The following is an 18,213-nucleotide window of genomic DNA, read 5'->3' on the forward strand; positions in this document are numbered from 1 at the left end:
TAAAAGTAACTATTGCCACTGAATTGCATGCTTGAGATGGAGATATTATATTGTATACATGTTACTGCAATAACAATTAAATGTATTACATGATACTGGACTGGATCTAATAATGGAGGAGAAAATGCACAAAAGGACATTGGGACAAATGGAAAAACTGGAATATGGACAGTATGCTTTATAGCAATGTTAAATATCTTGAACTTGACAGCTGTACTTTAAGTGGTTACATAAGTGAAATGCCCTTGTTCTCAAGAAATGTACATGCAAGTATTAAGTGTTAGAGGAGCATGCTGTATGCAACCTACTCTCAAATGTTTAGCAAGTAGCTAGATAAACAGATTAGATAAATAGATGATAGAGACAGATAGATGATAGATAGATAGACAGATAGATAGAATGATGTAACGTGGAAAATGCTGAAAGTTGGTAAATCTGGGTATCTGGAGGGAGTGGGGGTACACTGGAGTTCTATGTATTGTTTTGGATTATTTTTGCCACTCCCCTGTAAGTGTAAAATTATTTCAAAATAAAAAGTTAAGGGAAAAAAAAAAGGATTAAGGAATGAGGACACCAACACTTAGAGACTGATGAGATGAAAAGGAACCTGCAAAGGATATCATTAAGAGCAGTCAGTAAGGTAAAAGGAAAGGTAGTTGAGTATAAGACATTGCTTCAAGTTAAGGGCAACTGATCAATTGTTACAAATGCTGTTAAATCAAGTAAAATGAGAACAGAAAATCAATCATTAGATTTTTTACTATGAAGGTTGCTGATGACTTTGACAAGTATAGTTTAGTGGAGTAGTGGGGGTGAAAGCCTGAGTGGAATGAGTTCAAGTGATAAGGGAGGGAGACAAATGAGATGAGCATGACAACTTTTTGAAACGTTTTCTATAAGGGGAGCAGAGAAATGGGGCTGTAGCTGGAAGAGGATGTGAGGTCCTGAGAGATTTGTTTTTTGTTTTTAGAATTCAAAAAGTAGGAAGTAAATACGCTTTTTCAGAAGTTGTATGCCTTCCTCCTCCCCCCAAATAAGCTACACAAACTTTAAACAACTCACTTGGCATTCTTTTCAGCATCTAAAAGAGCTTGTGCCAAATCCTTATGGGCCTTTTTTGCTTCCTTTGTTAATTTTATATCATGTGCCCTAACCAGACACAGCTCCCTGAAATAAAACAAACAAACAAAAAAGCTTAAAACTCATCATTGGAGATTTCCAACAAGTTTCTACCCGGGAAATAAGGTTTATACTTAGGCATCTTCTCAGTTATCATGTATACCTTTCTCATTAGTTTTTCTACCTTATAAATAAAATCAAGAACTCTAGCTTAGATTCTGAGTGGAATCTTGCCAGGGTTTGGCAATGGAATTTTGATGGCTAGAAAAGGCAGAAAGAAGATGTGGGGGATCCTATGGAATGGCACAGTGGCAGGTGCTGACAGCAAAGGCCCACATGCTGCTCTCCCCCACCTTCTGACATGCCTATCCTGGACTCTTCATGTTTGCCGCTAATCATCTTGCTACTAACCTTTATTGCTATATAATGCTTATTTTCTTTGGGATTTGAACTATAACATCTACATTCATGGCACTGATCTGCAACTCTAATAACAATAAATGCCTCTGTCTTGGAAGGAAGCACAAGAGTCTTTTCCCAATCAAATATATGCAGAGCCATGGTTTTGTGTTAACTTATATAACCCATTTCTCTACATCTATATCTACATATATCTCTAGTCCTTTCTATTCTCTTGCTAAACATGAAAAGAGGGCAAAAGAGTCCTCAGCTTTAATCATTCCACTTCCCCTGAACAGTTTTTACTCTCCTTAGAGACAAGGCTTTGACTTTAGTTTTGTGTTTAAGATAATCAGTTTTTACCTGGTCAGCTCCTCAATAACATTCTTGAAATTGTACAATTCTTCTAAAATGCGTTGGTCCAACAGTCGCTGAGTCACCAAGTCTTTATAGAAGTCAATCATCTGCTGGGAGAATTGGTCAAGCATTTGTACATACCTCTGTCTGTGTGAGAAAGAAGGGACACAGGGATTGACGTCAACATGGCTGTTGGAAAATTACACTCCAAATGCAGGCTTTCACAAATGGCACATTAGACAAGCCTTTTGTGCAAAACTTCCTGGTGGCCGGAGTAACACACTGCAGCCACTGCATCCTGCCCAAAAACCCCCTTCCCCAGCTATATACATTCCAATCCTTAAAAGGACACCAAAAACCACTACTCAATTCTCCATGGCTCCAATGCCATTCATCTCAGTTACTACCCTCGACAGACCCTCGGGTCCAATCATCACTTAAACCATCACCTAACCCCTGTCCATCTTGACCAACTGACCCCTCCCCAAAAGCAAAGCATAAATACAGCTCTCCCTTTGTCTTGAGTGGGGTGAAGCTTTACTTCAGATCCCCGCCATTCTGATGGCACCTTTCCTTCCAACTTTCACCATGCGGGTATGTAAATAAACTCCCCTGCCTGAAGGTGATTAGTCTCCGTGCCCTCTATGACCATGCGCCTCAAAATTTCTAACAACGGTGACGTAACACATCCCTTGAAAAGCCTCCCCAGAGAATTAGCGAATAAAAGGACAAATTCCACTTGCCTAAACTTGGGAGTACACTAGAGACTGGAAAACAATTCCACAAATGCTGAATCGAAGAGAGAAGAATCTCAGATAGGAGATGTCCCTCCTGGTCGGATCCCAATTCTCCTCCCTGACTTGGTCCTGCACAGCTCAGAAGCCATAGCCCGGGTCTGTCTCACCAGTAACTGTATATCAACGCACAGCAGCAAGTTAGAATCCATGCATATCCAGGTACAGGGACCTAAGTCTGCAGAGACCCAGGAAGGAACACAAACCGCTGAAGAGTGCCGCATACAAAAGGGCCATGGGACAGGGGTAGAGACAGGGGCGGGTTGGCGGGGAGTGGCAGGGGAAGACTGCTGTAGGAAGGCTAGTAAGAACTGTTGTGACCTCAGTCAATCCAGTTTCAGTTGGCTGGACCACCTAAAGGCAAACCAGATTTTCTGGTGACACACCTTTCCAGATTGACCCCATCTGATTCCCTGTCATGGGATACACTAATGGGGAAGAAACCAGAGCAGGAAAACCTCACAGAAAAAGAAAGGGTGGGGAAGCGAAACTGAACTGCTGTAGAATGGGACAGGTCCCCAAATTGCTATTGTTTCAAACCAACCCTGGAAAAAGGCAGTGGTGACAATTGTTTCAACTCTCCTGGAGCTGAGGCAGTGGAGATTTAAAGATGCCACACTTCTTCAGGGCTACAGGGGACAGTTAGCTGAAGGGCTGCATTTGGGAGGCAGGCAAGGAAAGTTCAGCTTTGGGGAGCTGTCAGAAAAGATTTTGGAGCCCTTCCTGATACCCTCTCCAGGGCTCTTTGGAGCCAGTTCAGCAACCCCCTCATGGGTCCCTAGTCCTGTTTTGGCTGGGAAAGACTGAATTTGGGAAAGTTCTCTCCTGAGTGACCCTTCTCCCAGAATTTGCCCTCCAGGCAAAAGCAATGTGAGACAACAAAAGAAGTGTAAAAATCTATAAAGGCAGACAGTTTGGGACAAGTGCCTGCCAACATCAAATATGTAGGAAAGAGAGGTCTATCTCCTGAGAAACAGAGGGGACAACCAAACCCTTGCAAACAGCAGAACTCCTAAACAACTAACAAGCAAAAGACCAGGACAAGACAGAAGCCCAGAAAGACAGGAAAACCCTGCAATCTGCACTCACCTTGAGCAGACCTTCTGATAGGAGGGCAGAAGAACAAGAAAATCTCTGTCTTATCACCTGCTGGTTACGAAACCAAAAAACAGACATCCCAGGGAGTAAATTGCAGAGTTAACATTTTAAAGGTAAATATTAACATTTAAATATTAAAATGTGCAGTGTGCAAAAAAAAGAGTACAAGACAATCAAAGAAACAGGAATTGATGGTCCACCCACAGGAAGAGAATAAACATACAGAAAACACCAACAAAGAAGATGAGAATGTGGATACAATAACAACAACAACAAAAAAAAAACTTTTAAAAACTGATCTTAAAAATGCTCAAGGAGATGAAGGAATGCACAGAGAAAGAATAAAAGGATATCAGGAAAACAATGAATGAACAATATGAGAGTCTAGGTAAAAAGATAGAAATTTTAAAAAGGAACCAAACAGAACCACTGGAGTTGAAGACCACAATAACTGAAATGAAAAATGCCCAGGAGGGATTCAAGAGCAGATTGGAAATGGCAGAGAAAGAATCAGTGAAATTGAAGACAAGACGCTTGAAAAGAGTCAGGTTGAGGAGCAGAAAGAAAAAAGAAATATTACAAGGGAAAATAGCCTAAAACTATCAAGAACACTAATATATGCATTACAGGAGACCCAGAGGAGAAGAAAGAGAGAAAGGGGCAGAAGGAATAGTCAGAGAACTTCCCAAACTTAGCAAAAGATGTGAGTAGGCACATCCAAGAAGCTTAGAGAACACCAAACAGGGTAAATATGAATAAAAATACAACTCTATCATATATCAATTACACCATAAAATGCAAAGGACAAGGAGGGAATTCTGAAAACTGCAAGAGAAAAGCAACATGTTACATATAAGGGAGTCCCAATTAGAATGAGCACCTATTTCTCATCAGAAACCATGGATGCAAGAAGGCAGTGGGTTGAAATAGTTGAGTGCTGAAGGAAAACAACTGCCAGACAAGAAACTATAGCCAATGAGACTCTCAGAAATAAGGGAGAGATTAAAACTTTCTCAGATAAACAAAAGCTGAGGGAGTACATCATCACTAGACCTGCCCTACAAGCAATGCTAAAGGGAATTCTTCAGACAGACATGATAAAGCAACATAAAGAAATAAAGACTTGTGGTAAAGGTAACCATTTGGGTAATTATAAATGCCAGTATTGTCATATTGTATTGTTTGCTTTGTAAATCTACTTCTTACTTCCTACAGGTGCTAAATTGTCAATGCATAAAAAGTAATGATAAATCTAGGTTTTTGGACATACAGTGTACATAGATGTAAGTGGTAACAAGTAAAAAAAAATGGTGGTGGGATGGAGGAGTATAGGAAAACAACCTCCCTGACCCAAGAAGAAACAGAAGACCTCAACAAACCAAGAACAAGCAAAGAGATTAAATCAGTCATTAAAAACCTACCATCAAAGAAAAGCACAGGACCAGATGGCTTCACAGGTGAATTTTACCAATAATTCCAAGAAGAATTAATACCAATCCTGCTCAAACTCTTCCAAAAAATTGAAGTGGAGTGTTCTAGTTTGCTAATGCTGTCAGAATGCAAAATACCAGAAGTGGACGGGCTTTTATAAAGGGGGTTTATTTGGTTACAAAGTTACAGTCTTAAGGCTATTAAGTGTCCAAGGTAAGGCATCAACAATCAGGTGCCTTCACCGAAGAAAAACCATTGGCATTTGAAAAACCTCTGTTAGTTGGGAAGACATGTGGCTGGTGTCTGCTTGCTCCCAGGTTGCATTTCAAAATGGCATTCTCCAGAGCATCAGCTTTCAATGGCCATCTTCAAAATGTTTCCCTATGCTGCAGCTTTTCTGAAGTCCTTCTGTTTGTGAGCCCCTTTATAAGACTCCAGTGAATTAATCAAGTCCCATACTGAATGGGTGGGGCCACACCTCCATGGAAACATTCAATCAGAGGTCACACACTAACAAAGGTGCCACTCAGAGTTGGATGGGTCACATCTCCATGGGAACAACCCAATCCCAATATCCCACCAGACTGGATTAAAAGATCATAGCTTTTTCTTGGGGGACATAATATATCCAAACTGGCACATGGAGAGAACACTACCTAACTCATTCTATGAAGCCAACATCACCCTAATACCAAAGCCTAATAAAAATACTACAAGAAAAGAAAACTACAGACCAATCTCTCTAGTGAATATTGATAGAAAAATCATCAGTGAAATACTTGCAAATCCAATCCAACGATACATTAAAAGATTTATGCACCATGACCAGGTGGGTTCATTCCAGGTATGCAAGGGTGGTTCGACACAAGAAAATCAATTAATATAATACAACACATTAACAAATCAAAAGGGAAAAACTACATGATCATATTGATTGATGCAAAAAGGAATTTGAAAAAATCTACCATTCCTTCTTGATAAAAACACTTTGAAAGGTAGGAATAGAAGGAAACTTTCTCAATATCCTAAAATGCATATATAATAAACCTACAGCTAACATCATACTCAATGGTGAGAAACTGAAAGCTTTCTAATATCTGAAACAAGACAAGGATGCCCACTGTCACCAACGTTATTCAATTTGTTCTAGAAGTTCTAGCCAGAGCAATTAGGCAAGAAAAGAAAAAGGCATCCAAATTGAAAAGGAAGAAGTAAAACTTTCACTATTTGCAGATGACATGATCCTATATTTAGAAAGTCCTGAAAAATCTACAACAAAGCTCCTAGAGCTAATAAAATTGTTCAGCAAAGTGGCAGGATACAAGATCAACATGCAAAAGTCAGTATTGTTTCTATATACTAGTAGTGAGCTATCTGAGGAGGAAATCAAGAAAAAATTCCATTAAAAAAGCAACTAAAAGAATCAAATATCTAGGAATAAATTTAACCAAGGATGTAAAGGACCTATACTCAGAAAAACTACAAAACATTTCTAAAAGAAATTAAAAAGGACTTAAATAAATGGAAGGACATTCCATTTTTACGGATTAGAAGGCTAGATATTGTTAAGATGTCAATTCTATCCAAATCTCTACAGACTCAATGCAATACCAATCAAAATTCCAACAGCTTATTTTGCAGAAATGGAAATTATCAAACTTATTTGGAATGTTATGGAGCCTTGAACAGCTAAAAACACCTTGAAAAAAAAAAAGAATGAAGTTGGAGGACTCACAATTCCTAACTTGAAAGCATATTATAAAGTTACAATGGTCAAAACATGGTACTGGCAGAAAAATAGACATATTGATCAATGGAATTGAATTGAGAGTGCAGAAATAGACTTTCAGATCTATGATCAATTGATTTTTTTTAAATGCAATTTTATTGAGACATATTCACACACCATACAAGCTATCTGAAGTATACAATCATTGACTCACTGTATCATTTAATTGTGCATACATCCCTCATGATCAATTTTAAGACATTTCCATTACTCCAGCAAAGAAATAAAAAAAAAGAAAAACCCAAATGCCCCCCTTCCATCCCCCCACTCCCATTATGGACCCAGAGTATTGGTATGGTACATTTGTTACTGTTGATGAAACAGTATTAAAATATTACTGTTAACTACAATCCATAGTTTGCAATAGGTACATTTTCCCCCATATGCTCCTCTATTATTAACTCCTTGTAATAGTGTCATACATTTGCCCTAGTTCATGAAAGAACTTTATATTTATACAGTTAATCATGGACGTTGTCCACAAGATTCACTGTGTTATACATTCCCATGTTTTAACCTCCAACTTTCCTTCTGGTGACATACATGACTGTAAACTTTCCCTTTCCATCACATTCACACAACAATCAGCAATGTTAATTATTCGCAGAATAAGGTGCTATCATCACCTCTTTCCATTTCCAAATATTTAAGTTTGCATACTTAAACATTCTGCACATATTAAGCAGCCTCTCCCCATTCTTTAGTATGGTCAATTGATTTCTGACAGGCTGCCAAGTCCACTCAATTGGGACAGAACAGTTTCTTCAATAAAGTGTGCTAGGAGAAATGGATATCCAAATCCAAAAGAATGAAAGAGGACCTGTATCTCACATCCTATACAAAAATTAACTCAAAATGGATTAAAGACCTAAATACAAGAGATGGTAACATAAAACTAGAAGAAAATGTAGGGAAGCATCTACAAGATCTAGTGATAGCTGGTAGTTTTTTAGACTGTATACCTAAATCACAAGCAACAAAAGAAAAAAAAAAACAGATAAATGGGACATCCTCAAAACTCAATACTTCTGTGCTTCAAAGGACTTTGTGAAAATGGTGAAAAGGCAACCAACTCAATGGGAGAAAATATTTGGAAACCACATATCTGATAAAGGTTTTATATTCCAAATATATAAAGAAATCCTACAACTCAACAATAAAAAGACCAATAATTCAATTAAAAATGGGCAAAAGATGTGAATAGACATTTTCAAAGAGGAAATGCAAATGGCCAAAAAAACACGTGAAAAGATGCTCATCTTCACTATTAGGGAAATGCAAATCAAAACCACAATGAGATATCATTTCACACTTATTAGAATGGCCACTGTTAAACAAACAGGATACTATACATGTTGGAGAGGATGTGGAGAAATAGGAACACTTAGTCACTGCTGGTGCAAATGTAAAATGGTACAGCCATTGTTGGAGATGGTTTGGCATTTCCTCAGAAAGCTAAATATAGAGCTCCCAATATGATCCAACATTCCCACCATTTGGTATATATGCAGAAGAAATGAGAGCAGGGACATTTGCACACTAATGTTCATACTGGCATTATTCACAATTGTCAAAAGATGGAAGCAACAAAAATGTCCATCAACTGATGAATGGATAAAATTGTGTTATGTACATCCAATGGAATATTATTCAGCAGTAAGAAGGAAGTCCTGAAGCATGCAATAACATGTATGGACCTTGAGGACATTATGTTGAGTCAAATTAGTCAGACATAAAAGGACTAATACTATATGCTCTCACTAATATGAATTAATTATAATATGCAAATTCATAGAGATAAAATTTAGAGTATAGGTTATCAGGAGATAGAACGAGGGTAGAGAATGGGGAACAGATGCTTAATGTGTGCAGAATTTTTCATGAGGCTGAATTTAAACGTTTGAAAATGGATAGAGGTGATGGTAGCACATTATGGTGAGTGTAATTAACAGCACTGAATTATGTATGTGATTGTGGCTGAAAGAGGAAGATTAGAGTCATGTATGTCACTGGAAGGAACGCTAGAGGTTAAAACATGGGACTGTACATTGACTCTTCTGGTGGATGATGATTGTGTTTGACAGTACAAATATTAAAAAGTACTTTCATGTACTAGACTAGAACAAATGTGCATCACTATTACAAGGAATCGATAGAGTGGTATGTGGGGGAAAAATGCACCAATTGCAGGCTATGGACTATAGCTAACAGTAATATTTTAATATTCTTTCATCAACTGTAACAAATGTACCACACTAATGACAGGGATCATTAATGGGGAGTGGGGCAAAGGGTATGGGATGTTTGGGGTTTTTATTTTTGTTTTTATTAATATTATTTTTTGGAGTAATGAAAGTGTTCTAAAATTGATTGTGGTAATGAATACACAACTATGTGATGATATTGTGAACCAATGGTTATATACTTTGGATGGATTGAATGGTGTATGAATACATGTCAACAAAATTGCATTAAAGGGGGGGGGGTATGACCCAACTATTGGCTGTCTATGAGAGACTCACCTGAAAGTCAAAGATACAAATAGGTTGAAGGTGAAAGGATGGAAAAAAAATATATACCCTGCAAGTAAAAAAGTGAAACCAAAAGATAGCTGAGTGTCTATACTATAATTAGATAAAATAGACTTAAAGTTAAAAACAATTATGAGGGAGAGCAATGCTGAGAGAGAAAATGCCCAGAGCTGACACAGACCTAGATGCTTGAAGATGCAGACCGAAAGAGGTTTGGAGATGCTAAGCTATGAGAAGAAGCCCAGAGATTGCCCCAGAGAAGCTAAGTGAGAACCCACAGACACTTAAGGAGAAAGCCAATGGAATTAGAAGCTGAAAGCAATGCAACCTGGGAGCAAAGGACCAGCAGATGCAAGCCACATGCCTTCCCAGCTAACAGGTGTTCTGGATGCCATCAGCCTTTTCATCAGAGAAGGTATCTACCTCTTGATGCCTTAATTTGGACATTTTCATGGCATTAGAACTGTAAATGTGTGAATGAATAAATCCCCATTGTAAAAGCCAATCCATTTCTAGTATATTGCATTTCTGGCAGCTTTAGCAAACTGGAACAGATTTTGGTACCAGAGAAGTGGGATGCTGCTGAGTTTGCAAATACCAAACATGTTGGAATGGCTTTTTAAATGGATAAGGGGAAGATTCTGGAAGAATTACGAGGAGCTTGATAGAAAAGGCCTGGATTGTTTTGAAGAGGCTGTTGGTAGAAATATGGACTCTAAAGATACTTCCAATGAGGCCTCAGAGAGAATGATTAATGTTTGTTGCAAACTGGAAAAAAGACGATCCTTGTTTTAAAGTCCCAGAGAACTTGGCAAAATTGAGTCCTGGTGTTGGATGGAAGGCAGAATTTGACAGCAATGAGCTGGGATACTTAGCTGAAGAGATTCTGAAACTAAATGTGGAAAATGCAGCCTGGCTTCTAGAACCTTGCAGCTTATAGTAAAATGCAAGTGGAAAGAGACAAGCTGAGAACTGAACTCTTGGGTACAAAGAAACCAGAAATTGATGGTCTGGAAAATTCTGGGCTTCCAGAAAGTGAGACTCCAGAGAACAGTGGCCCACATGACGATTTAACAAAACCTGGAACCAGACAGCCATGTCCGTACAAGCCAGGATTGCAAATGGAGTTATTCGGGAAGGATTTGTGGAAAGTCCTATTGTCTGATAATTTTGACCCCTGTATGCTGCATGCCAAGATGTGATGGTTAGGGTCATGTGTCAACTTGGCCAGGTGATGGTACCCAACTGTTCAGTCAAGCAAGCACTGGCCTAACTGTTGCTGCGAGGATATTTGTGGCTGGTTAATAAACCAACAGGCTGGTTTATTAAATCATCAATTGGCTGCAGCTGAGACTGATGATGTCAATGAAAGGTATGTCTTCCATAGTGAGAGAATGCAGTCAGCTGGATTTAATCCAATCAGTTGAAGACTTTTAAGCAAGAGAGTTAAAGGACCTTCACTTCTTCTTCAGCTGACCAGCGAAGTGTTTCCTGAGGAGTTTGTCAAAGTTGCTAGTTCATTTCCTGAGGAGTTCATCAAATACATTCATTGAAGTTGCCAGTTGGTTTCCTGAGGAGTCCATCAAACAGCTTCATTGGAGTTGCCAGTTTGCTGCCTGCCGTACGAAATTTGGACTCATGCATACCCACAGTTGCATGAAACACTTTTATAAATCTTATATTTATAGATATCTCTCACTGATTTAACAAAACCTGGAACCAGACAGCCATCTCAGTACAAGCCAGGATTGGAAATGGAGTTATCGAAGAAAGATTTGTGGAAAGTCCTATTGTCTGATGATTTTGACCCCTGTATGCTGCATGTTTCCCTAGAGAATCCTAACTAATGCAACTTGGTACTGGGAGTGGTTCTTGAGAAACAGAATCTTAAAATGGGCTTTTACAATTTGTTTTCTACTCTGATTAGATTCAAAGGCACTAATGACTCCATTTCCAATAATCAGGATGGCACTGACAGTCCATGGCGTGAGTTGGCAATGCAGATACGCAAAATAGCACCATTTGATTCTCCTAATCATACTCTTGTACGAAGCAAGGCTCTGGGTGACAGTGTTTTCAACACCTTCACAGAGTTTTGTAGAAGTAAGAGGTATAACGATGTTGGCTGGCTGCTCTTAGATACGTTGGATAAAGTTATAAGGGAAAGAGATGAGCTAAAGGCTTCAAATTTAAAACTTAAGTGCCATATGACAGATGTAAAGGTTTCTATGTGTGCCCTGAAAGAAAATCTTATTTCCTGTGGCCACAGACTTGAGATTTCTGAAAACCAGATACAGACTCTCATTGTGTGAGTAAGCAGATTTACAAAATAAACTAAAATCACAACCTCTCAGGGTGTCTGCTGTTAAAGTAAAGGCATTAACTGGAAAAGAATGGGATCCTGAAACTTGGGATGGGGACATATGGATTGATAATAATGGCAGTGAGGACATTAGAACCCCAGATTCTGCTGAGTCATCGTTAGATTTACCTGTAGTAGGCTGTCCTGAGGAAACAGCCCCCACCCACCTCCAGCCTGCCCTGAGGAAACAGCTTCCCCACCTTCAGTCTGCCCTAAGGAGCCTGCCATCCAACCTCCACCTAAAGAGATTAACCCTTCAGTGCCTGCTAATCCTGTAATCATCTCCCCTGAAGAAGCAGCCCTCACTCCTTGTCTGGAGAGATTAATCCTGTTTTATGAGATGAAAATGCAACAGAATGCCCTGAGGTAAGTGGCTTGAGGGATACTTCTAATTCTTTTCATGACCCACCCCCACCACCAGTCTTTGCGTCAAGACCTATAATTAAAGTCCCAACAGGCCCCGAAGGGTGAGGTACAAAGTGTGACCCATGAGGAAGTACGCTATACTCCAAAAGAACTGTATGAGTTTTCCAGGGGAATATGTGTGGGAATGGATATTAAGGGTGTGTGATAATGGTGGAAGGAATATAAGGTTGGATCAGGCTGAACTTACTGATATGGGCCCACTAAGCAGAGATTCTGCATTTGGTGTTGTATCTTGAGGGGTTAGAAAGGACGTTAATAGTTTGTTTGGGTGGTTGGCTGAAACACGGATCAAAAGGTGGCCGGCATTACTGGAGGTTGAAATGCCAGAACTGCCCTGGTATAATGGAGAGGAGGAGGTTCAAAGGCTTAGAGAGATTGGAACGTTAGAGAGGATTTATCATGGAAGACCTGCTCACACACCCCTGGAATGTCCAGAGACACATCTTTTACCAGGACTGTAAGGAATAAATTTGTGAGACTAGCTCCATCATCTCTGAAGAACTCTGTAGTTGTCCTTCTCTGTAGGTCAGATGTTACTGTAAGAACTGCTGTCGCTGAGCTGGAATCCTTAAACACAATGGGGATAATCAGATCCCAAGTCAGCAGAAGCCAAGTGGCTGCAGCTAATCACCACAGACAAGGTGGGCATGGCTACCATAATGGAAAACAGGTTCAAAGCAACAATCAAAATAATCTGACTCACAGAGACTTATGGTGTTGGCTAGTAGATCATAGAGTACCAAGTAGTAAAATAGATGAGCAATTGACTAAATTCTTGTTTGAATTATATAAGCAGAAGAATTCTAGGTTACAAGAACAAAAGTCTCCCTTGAATTACAAAAACAGAGAGTCACAGGCCCTTAATCAATTCCCAGACTTGAGACAGTTTACAGATCCAAAGCCCCTTGAATGAGGGGAAGGCTGGGTACCCTTGAGGAAGAACACTGTCACACAGCTTAAAATTTATACTGTTAATCTTCCTCCCAGTCTTCCCCAGGGGGACCTATGGCCTTTTACAGGGTAACTGTGCATTGGGGAAAAGGAAATGATCAGATATTTCATGGATTATTAGACACTGGTTCAGAAGTGACAATTTCAAGAGACCCAAAACTTCACTCTGGACCACCAGTCAGAGTTGGGGTTTATGGAGGTCAGGTGATCATTGGAGTTTTAGCTCAGGTCTGTCTCACAGTGGGTCCAGTGGGTCCCCAGACCCATTCTGTGATTATTTCCCCAGTGCCAGAATGCATAATTGAAATAGACATGCTCAGCTACTGGCAGAATCCTCACATTGGTTCCCTGACTTGTGGAGTGAGAGTTATTATGGTGGGAAAGGCCAAGTGGAAGCCACTAGAACTGCCCCTACCTAGCAAAATAGTAAGCCAGAAGCAATACTAGATTCCTGGACAGATTGTAGAGATTAATGCCGCTCTTAAGGATTTGAAGGATGCAGGGGTGGTGAGTCCCACCACATCCCCATTCAACTCTCCTTTTTGGCCTGTGCAGAAAACAGATGGGTCTTGGAAGATGACAGTGGATTTTCGTAAGCTTAACCTGGTGATGACTCCAACTGCAGCTGCTGTTCCAGATGTGGTATGTTTGCTTGAGCAAATCAGCACATCCCCTGATACCTGGTATGCAGCTATTGAAAATGGTTTTTTCTCAATAGCTGTTAGTAAGGACCACCAGAAACAGTTTGGATTCAGCTGGCAAGGTGAGAAGTTTACATCCACTGTGCTACCTTAGGGTTATATCAACTCTCCAGCCCTATGTCATAATATTGTCCGCAGGGATCTTGATCATTTCTCCCTCCCATAAGACATCACATTGGTCCATTATATTGATGATATATCATGTTGATTGGACCTACTGAGCAAGAAGTAGCAACTATTCTAGATTTGTTGGTAAGGTATTTGCATGGCAGAGGATGGGAGATAAATCCAACAAAAAAACAGGGGCCTTTCACCTCAGTAAAATTTCTAGATGTCCAGTGGTGTAGTGTCTATCAAGATATCCCTTCTAAGGTGAAGGATAAGCTGTTGCATCTGGCCCCTCCTATGACCAAAAAAGAGGCACAATGCTTACTTGGCCTCTTTGGATTTTGGAGACAACATATTCCTCATTTGGGTGTGCTACTCCGGCCCATTCACCAATGACCAGAAAACCTTCTGGTTTCGAGTGCAGACCAGAACAAGAAGAGGCTCTGTGATAGGTCCAGGCTGCTGCGCAAGCTGCTCTGCCACTTGGACCATATGATCCAGCTGACCCAATGGTGCTGGAAGTGTCAGTGGCAAATAGAGATGCTGTTTGGAGCCTCTGGCAGGCTCCTATAGGAGAATCACAATGCAGGCCCTTAGGATTTTGGAGTAAAGCTTTACCATCCTCTGTAGATAACTACTCTCCATTTGAGAAACAGCTGTTGGCCTGCTACTGGGCCTTAGTAGAAACAGAACACTTAACCATGGGCTACCAAGTTACCATGAGAAGTGAGCTACCTATCATGAGTTGGGTGTTGTCCAACCTGCCAAGCCATAAAGCTGGGCATGCACAGCAGCACTCCATCATAAAATGGAAATGGTATATACAAGATAGAGCTCGAGCAGGTCCTGAAGGCACAAGTAAGTTACATGAGGAAGTGTCCCAAGTGCCCATGGCCCCCATTCCTTCCACCTTACTTTCTCCTTCCCAGCCCACAGCTATGGCATCTTGGGGAGTTCCTTACAATCAGTTGACGGAGGAAGAGAAAACTCAGGCCTAGTTTACAGATGGTTCTGCACAATATGCAGGTACCACCTGAAAGTGGACAGCTGCAGCACTGCAGCCCCTTTCTGGGATGTCCCTGAAGGACGGTGGTGAGGGGAAATCCTCTCAGTGGGCAGAACTTTGAGCAGTACACCTGGTTGTTCACTTTGCTTGGAAGGAGAACTGGCCAGAGGTGCATTTGTATACTGATTCATGGGCTGTTGCTAATGGTTTGGCTGGATGGTCAGGGACTTGGAAGGAACATGATTGGAAGATTGGTGACAAAGAAGCCTGGGGAAGGGGTATGTGGATAGACCTTCCTGAGTGGGCAAAAAATATGAAGATATTTGTGTCCCATGTGAATGCTCACCAGAGGGTGACTTCAGCAGAAGATTTTAATAACCAAGTGGATAAAATGAGCCACTTGGTGGATACCAATCAGCCTCTTTCCCCAGCAACTCCTGTCATTGCCCAATGGGCTCATGAACAAAGTGGTCATGGTGGTAGGGATGGAGGTTATGCGTGGGCTCAGCAACATGGACTTCCACTTAACAAGGCTGAATTGGCCACAGCCACTGCTGAGTGCCCAATCTGCCAGCAACAGAGACCCACACTCAGTCCCCAACATGGCACCATTCCCCAAGGTGATCAGCCTGCTACCTGGTGGCAGGTTGATTACATTGGACCACTTCCATCATGGAAGGGGCAGCAATTTTTTCTTGTTGGAATAGACACATACTCCAGATATGGGTCTGCCTTCCCTGCATGAAATGCTTCTGCCAAAACTACCATCCATGGACTTACAGAAAGACTTATCCACTGTCATGGTATTCCACACAGCATTGCTTTTGACCAAGGAACCCACTTCACAGCAAATGAAGTGAGGGAATGGGCATGTGCTCATGGAATTCTCTGGTCCTACCATGTTCCCCATCAACCAGAGGCAACTGGATTGATAGAATGGAGGAATGGCCTGTTGAAGGTGGCAATACCTTGCAGGGCTGGGGCAGTGTTCTCCAGGAGGCTGTGTATGCTCTGAATCAGTGTCCACTCTATGGTGCTGTTTCTCCCATGGCCAGGATTCATGGGTCCAGGAATCAAGGGGTGGAAACAGGAGTGGCACCACTCACTATCACTCCTAGAGATCCACCAGGTAAATTTTTGCTTCCTGTCCCTGCAAGCTTAAGATCTGCTGGTCTACAAGTCTTTGTTCCAAAAGGAGGAGTGCTTCCACCAGGAAACACAACAATAATCCCATTGAACTGGAAGTTAAGAATGCCACCTGGCCACTTTGGGCTTCTTATGCCTCTGAATCAACAGGCAAGAAAGGGGATTACTGTACTGGCTGGAGTGATTGATCCTATCGAGGTGAAATAGCACTGCAACTATACAATGGAAGTAAAGAAGAGTTTTCCTGGAATACAGGAGATCCCTAGGGTGTCTCTTAGTACTACCATGCCCTGTGATTAAAGTCAATGGAAAACTGCAACAACCCAATCCAGGCAGGACTATCAATGGCCAAGAAACTTCAGGAATGAAGGTTTGGGTCACCCCACTAGGCAAAGAACCACAGCCAGCTGAAGTGCTTGCTGAGGGTAAAGGGAACATGGAATGGGTAGTGGAAGAAGGTAGTGGTAAATGTGAACTATGGCCACATGACCAGTTACAGAAATGAGAACTAGGGTGGCATGAATATTTCCTCCTTGTTTTGCTTTGAGTATGTTTGTATTTGTCTGTAAAGCAAATATCTTTGCTTTCTTCTCTGATTTATCCCCTTATCATATGACATAAGCTGTATAGTTCATTTTGCTCTATTTAAGCTAAAGGAAATGAATTTTAAGAGTTAATGTACCCAAGGACTTGCACCCTATTCTGGAGAGATTTAGTGCGTTTCCAGTTGTACACTGCACAGTGGAGTATTGTGAGGCAAAATACATGTCTGTTATTGTTCTCTACTTAGAGATAAAGTATGGTTTTGGGTGATATGTATAACTGCCAAGTTGACAAGGGGTGGACCATGATGGTTAGGTTCATGTGTCAACTTGGCCAGGTGATCGTACCCAGCTGTTTGGTCAAGCAAGCACTGGCCTAACACTCACTGCGAGGATGTTTGTGGCTGGCCAATAAACCAACAGGCTGGTTTATTAAATCATCAGTCAACTGGCTGCAGCTGAGACTGATGATGTCAACGAACGGCATGTCTGCCACAATGAGAGAATGCAGTCAGCTGGAATTAATCCAATCAGTTGAAGACTTTTAAGCAAGACAGTTAGAGGACCTTCACTTCTTCGGCTGACCAGTGAAGTGTTTCCTGAGGAGTTCATCGAAGTTGCCAGTTGGTTTCCTGAGGAGTTCATCGAACACATTCATTGTAGTTGCCAGTTGGTTTCCTGAGGAGTCCATTGAACATCTTCATTGGAGTTGCCAGTTTGCTGCCTGCCGTACGAAATTTGGACTCATGCATACCCACAGTTGCGTGAGACACTTTTATAAATCTTATATTTGGAGATATCTCTCATTGATTCTGTTTCCCTAAAGAACCCTAACTAATACACAAGCCAACAAATTTTGTTGCAAGATCTGAATAACTGAACCATTGTCTAGACTGGAGGGGATGGAGAAGGGACAAGTTGAGGGAAGGATGATTCAAGGGCAGAACCATGGAAGTTAAGGTCTAGAGTCAAGAAACCTTGGGCCAGGAGAGCAGACCCACCCAAGCACACAACTAGGATGAGTCTAAGAGTGCCCAGATTTTAAGAGTGCTGCTGCCTAAGGGTTCTCAGATGCTTGGAGAATTGAGGGGAGCTCGGCCACTCTGTTGCTCAGAAAGAGTGCTGGTGCCCCAGGCCTCAGAGAGGGTGGAGCACATTCCCCAGGTATTGAGGAGAACCTGACCAGCACCCCACTGTTCTGAAGGGGCTGAGCATGTACCCCGGAGATGGCAGAGAGTCTGGGTGCCACCCAGATGTTTGAGGAAGGTGGAGCTGAGATCAAGGTGGTCTCCCAATACTTAGATATGTTGGAGCAATCATCAGCGTTTGAAGAGAGCAAGACCACTGTGTAAGCCTTTGGAAAGGGTGGGACTGTGGCTCTCTCAAGCCCTGAGGATAAAATGTCAATCTATAAATGACTCTTAGACTTTGAAATCTAATGAAGTATGCTCTG

The 18,213-nt window shown here is 41.2% G+C and overlaps 1 protein-coding gene across 1 annotated transcript in view; it reads right to left on the minus strand.

The window, feature by feature from the left end:
- Positions 1-18,213, minus strand: part of AXDND1 (axonemal dynein light chain domain containing 1) — a 214,574-nt gene that overhangs the window by 157,134 nt on the left and 39,227 nt on the right. The window contains exons 9-10 of the mRNA XM_037825258.1: positions 1,882-2,022; positions 1,063-1,167 (exon numbers count right to left, since the gene is read on the minus strand). Coding sequence (XP_037681186.1) covers positions 1,063-1,167; positions 1,882-2,022 — 246 coding nt within the window. The remainder of the gene's footprint in view (positions 1-1,062; positions 1,168-1,881; positions 2,023-18,213) is intronic.

The sequence above is a fragment of the Choloepus didactylus genome, chromosome 2 (genome assembly GCF_015220235.1).
Source record: "Choloepus didactylus isolate mChoDid1 chromosome 2, mChoDid1.pri, whole genome shotgun sequence".
Taxonomy (NCBI): Eukaryota; Metazoa; Chordata; class Mammalia; order Pilosa; family Megalonychidae; genus Choloepus; species Choloepus didactylus.